The 3,382-nt window shown below is 32.8% G+C and overlaps 1 protein-coding gene across 2 annotated transcripts in view; it reads right to left on the bottom strand.

Moving 5' to 3' along the window:
- Positions 1-1,427, bottom strand: part of LOC110032459 (transcription factor bHLH62) — a 13,994-nt gene extending 12,567 nt beyond the window's left edge. The window contains exons 1-4 of one of the 2 annotated variants that reach the window (XM_020736100.1): positions 1,003-1,427; positions 739-921; positions 262-390; positions 105-176 (exon numbers count right to left, since the gene is read on the bottom strand). In XM_020736100.1, coding sequence (XP_020591759.1) covers positions 105-176; positions 262-390; positions 739-921; positions 1,003-1,260 — 642 coding nt within the window. In that variant the 5' untranslated portion in view covers positions 1,261-1,427. Of the gene's footprint in view, positions 1-104; positions 177-255; positions 391-738; positions 922-1,002 lie in introns of both variants that reach the window. The other variant, XM_020736099.1, reaches the window with a different exon arrangement.
- Between the last annotated feature and the right edge of the window lie 1,955 nt (positions 1,428-3,382).

Genomic DNA, 3,382 nt, shown 5'->3' with positions numbered 1-3,382 from the left:
ATGTATACAATATATATATATAAAATAAGAGGAAGGACCACTGCCTTGATGAATTCAATCCACTACTATAATAAATATAATTATTATTTTTAAATAACATTTACCTGTCTTGGGAAGAAGCTATCAATGTTGAAGTCTATCCAAGGATTTACAGTTGCCAACTTCATAGATAAAAACTGTAAATAGAAAAAAAAAAGATTAATTAGTAAAAATATTTCACTAATTATAATTAATTAAGCAACTTATATTAATTACCTCAACCTGTCTCTGTAATGATTGAACGTAGTTGATAATTTCATCAAGCATTCCCGCCTTTCCAGTAATCTTATTACATCCTGGCACCAACCCTTGCAGATACTTCATTCTCTCACTAATTCTCTCTCTCCTCACCTGCAACATTCAAATCAAATTATTTTAATTTAAATTTTGGGCAATATTTTAAGAATATATTATTCTATATTTACTTTCAGCAAATATTTCTATTATTTTTAAAAATAATTTTATAAATATAGATATCCAACTTTGTATTAGATATGTAAATACAGAGTAAATTTATAACATAATATATTTAACTCTTAGATTTTCATATTTACATATATTTACCTATATTTAATATTTAGATTATCAAATTTACCTATTTTCTCATCATAAAAGCCGAATTAAATTTTAATATTGTGGCCCAACTTAAAAGTACTGCTCAGATTAATTTCAGCTACGGTGAACGGAGAAGAAGCTCACCCTCTCCGCCAAGCTATGGCTGTCGGTTGCCTGACCTCGCCGAGCTCGAACGTGAATGAAGTCCCCCTTCGGCGGTGGTGGCGCCTCCTCCGCCGCTGCCGCTCCACCGTGTTCAAATTTCTCCGGCGAGACGTCAACCTTCCTCTTCTTCTTCTTCTTCACCTCGTCTTCAATACCACCCAACTGACAAAAAAAAAGGAGAGATTTTTAAGCTTAAAAACAGGGGAAGAAGAAGGATTCAGAAGAAACAGAGCATTTTGTTACCTTAATAGACTTCCATGCCTTTCTCTTCTTTAAAGCTCCTTCCTTTTTGGCCTTTGAAGAAGAATCGGCGCAGAAATACTGATCGGTTTGCAGATTCTGAGGTGAAATGGGAACAGAAATGAAGTTTTCGATGCTCAATCTGTTGATTTCGTTATAGGATTCGAAGCTCTGTTGCGTTTGCAGACGAGCTCTCTGCCTTTCAAGGACGGAGAGGTTGGAGGAAGAAGAAGGGTTGAGATTGTGCAACATCTCTTGCATTGCCTCTAGAGAGAGAAAGTTAGAGATAGAGAGAGATAGAGGGGTTCTTATCGTCTATAAAAGGCTGCAACTTGCTGAAATGCTGCCCTGCATCTGTCCTGCTCTTATAGTATCGTCGTCCGGTTCGGCGCCTCGCCGCCTTCCTCTGTTTTTCAGTTGATGCCCAAAATGGATAATTGTTTTATTTGCAAATTTAATTTAATTTGGATTTACACATCTAATGCCTATACTTTAATATTCATACTTATAACACTTTATTATTACCTTGTGCGGCTGCATTAAATGTATAAATTGACACTTAATTAAAAAAAAAGGAAAATAATATAAAGATCACCAGAAACTTTGATATTTATAGATCAAGCACCTATAAATTTTTTGTAAAAATACATGATTGATATAACTGTTGAGAATTTGATAGAAATGAAAATTATGGGTTAGAATTTTATCATGAATTTTGATTTTTGAGTGATAATTTGGAAAATGAATGAAAGAGTAGGGTTGATTTGTAAATAAGAAGTTTCAGGTGATTTGCATTTAATTGCCCTAAAAAAATATTTATGACTTTATGTATCTTTTCACTGCTTAATTTTACACCAACTCGTAAATTTATATTTTGCATGATAAAACAATGTAATTTTATATATCCTCAATTTATTTCAATAGAACAAAGTTTTTTTGTCGTTTTAGAACAGAGACGAAAATGCTCTTTCCGTCATGCGGTTTCTAAAGTAACTTCAACGAACGACAAATCTCCTTCAAACAAAGTCGAATGACAAAGCTCCTTCAAACAAGGTCTTAGACTCACCCTCAATTCTCCACAATAAGCACACAAAATCAAGCAACTTAGAGCTAAAAATACATTCAATAGACTTTATGGTTTTAATTTATTTTATTTAAAAGATCAATACATCACTTGCAACAAAATTCAATTATACAGTGATGGCACCGTACAAGCCTTTGGAAGTGAAGTGCAAAGAGAATACTAATAAGCCTCACAATAGTTATAATCCCACTGTAAAGTGTTACAAATGAATCCTAATGAGATCCACTTATTCCAAAGATGATGGGATGATTATGTATACAATCATGATTTATGTGCTTTATCAATTTAAAATTACATAAGTTTTTATTCTAATTATGTATAGACTTTAGCAACAAATGTACAATCAAAGCTAAAACATAGCAATTAATCACAGTTTTCTATGGGTAAAGACTATTTTTGGATGTATATGTGAAGTCAAATTGTACATGTTGAATCTGAGATTATTCGAGAAACACACCCAAGGAATGGAACATTCTATCAGAAGACAATTAAAAGAGAGAAAGAGAAAGAGTTATAGTAAACAAATGAAATGTGTATCTTATTCATAATATGGTCTCGTACTTATATGCCTAGGTCTCAATATTATCAAAGTACATATTAGCGCTCTAATTGTTAACTTTTTTCAGATGGGCATTTTGGTAATTTACAATATTATTTGCATATAAAAAAGCCTAGGACCTATTCATTGGATCCGAAGGAGCCATCGATCGTTTTCAAGAATGATGCCCGTCTTCAGGGCTTTCTTTTAACATCTTTTGTCAATTATTTGGTAAGGTATTTTTTCTGTTGCTACTCATCTGAAACGATCACCTACCACAACCGTTCGATTGGTCGTGCTTCCTTCCCAGGTCGCTCATCTGCTTTGAGATTCATGCAGACACATTCTTATGTGCACAATATCCATGTTCAATAGTCAAATTATGAGTTCATAGAGTTAACATTAGAGATATAAAAGACCCAATCTTTAGTCGTTGAGTCATTTGTTGGTAGTTAACTCATTTGAAATACAATATATTTTTTCTCATGGGGAGTTCGACTAGCTTGAATTGAATTCAAAACAAACCAGGCAAGATCTAGTTTAGAGTAAATTATAAGTATTGTGTATCAATTATGCAAATTTTCATTATATTTAATTAAAACGATAAAACTCACCATGTTATTCGATTAGGTGGATACATTTTTAACGCTATATATAACTCCTTCCCAAATATTTATTTTTTAATTTCATTTACATCTTGGTGAGTTTTATGTTAATTTCCGAAGATTTAGACCGTTAAGGCAGCTGTCGCCCATGGCATG

The sequence above is a fragment of the Phalaenopsis equestris genome, unplaced genomic scaffold (genome assembly GCF_001263595.1).
Source record: "Phalaenopsis equestris unplaced genomic scaffold, ASM126359v1 Scaffold000946, whole genome shotgun sequence".
Taxonomy (NCBI): Eukaryota; Viridiplantae; Streptophyta; class Magnoliopsida; order Asparagales; family Orchidaceae; genus Phalaenopsis; species Phalaenopsis equestris.
Note: the sequence above shows the minus strand (reverse complement) of the source record. Positions and strands in the feature narration are given on the sequence as shown.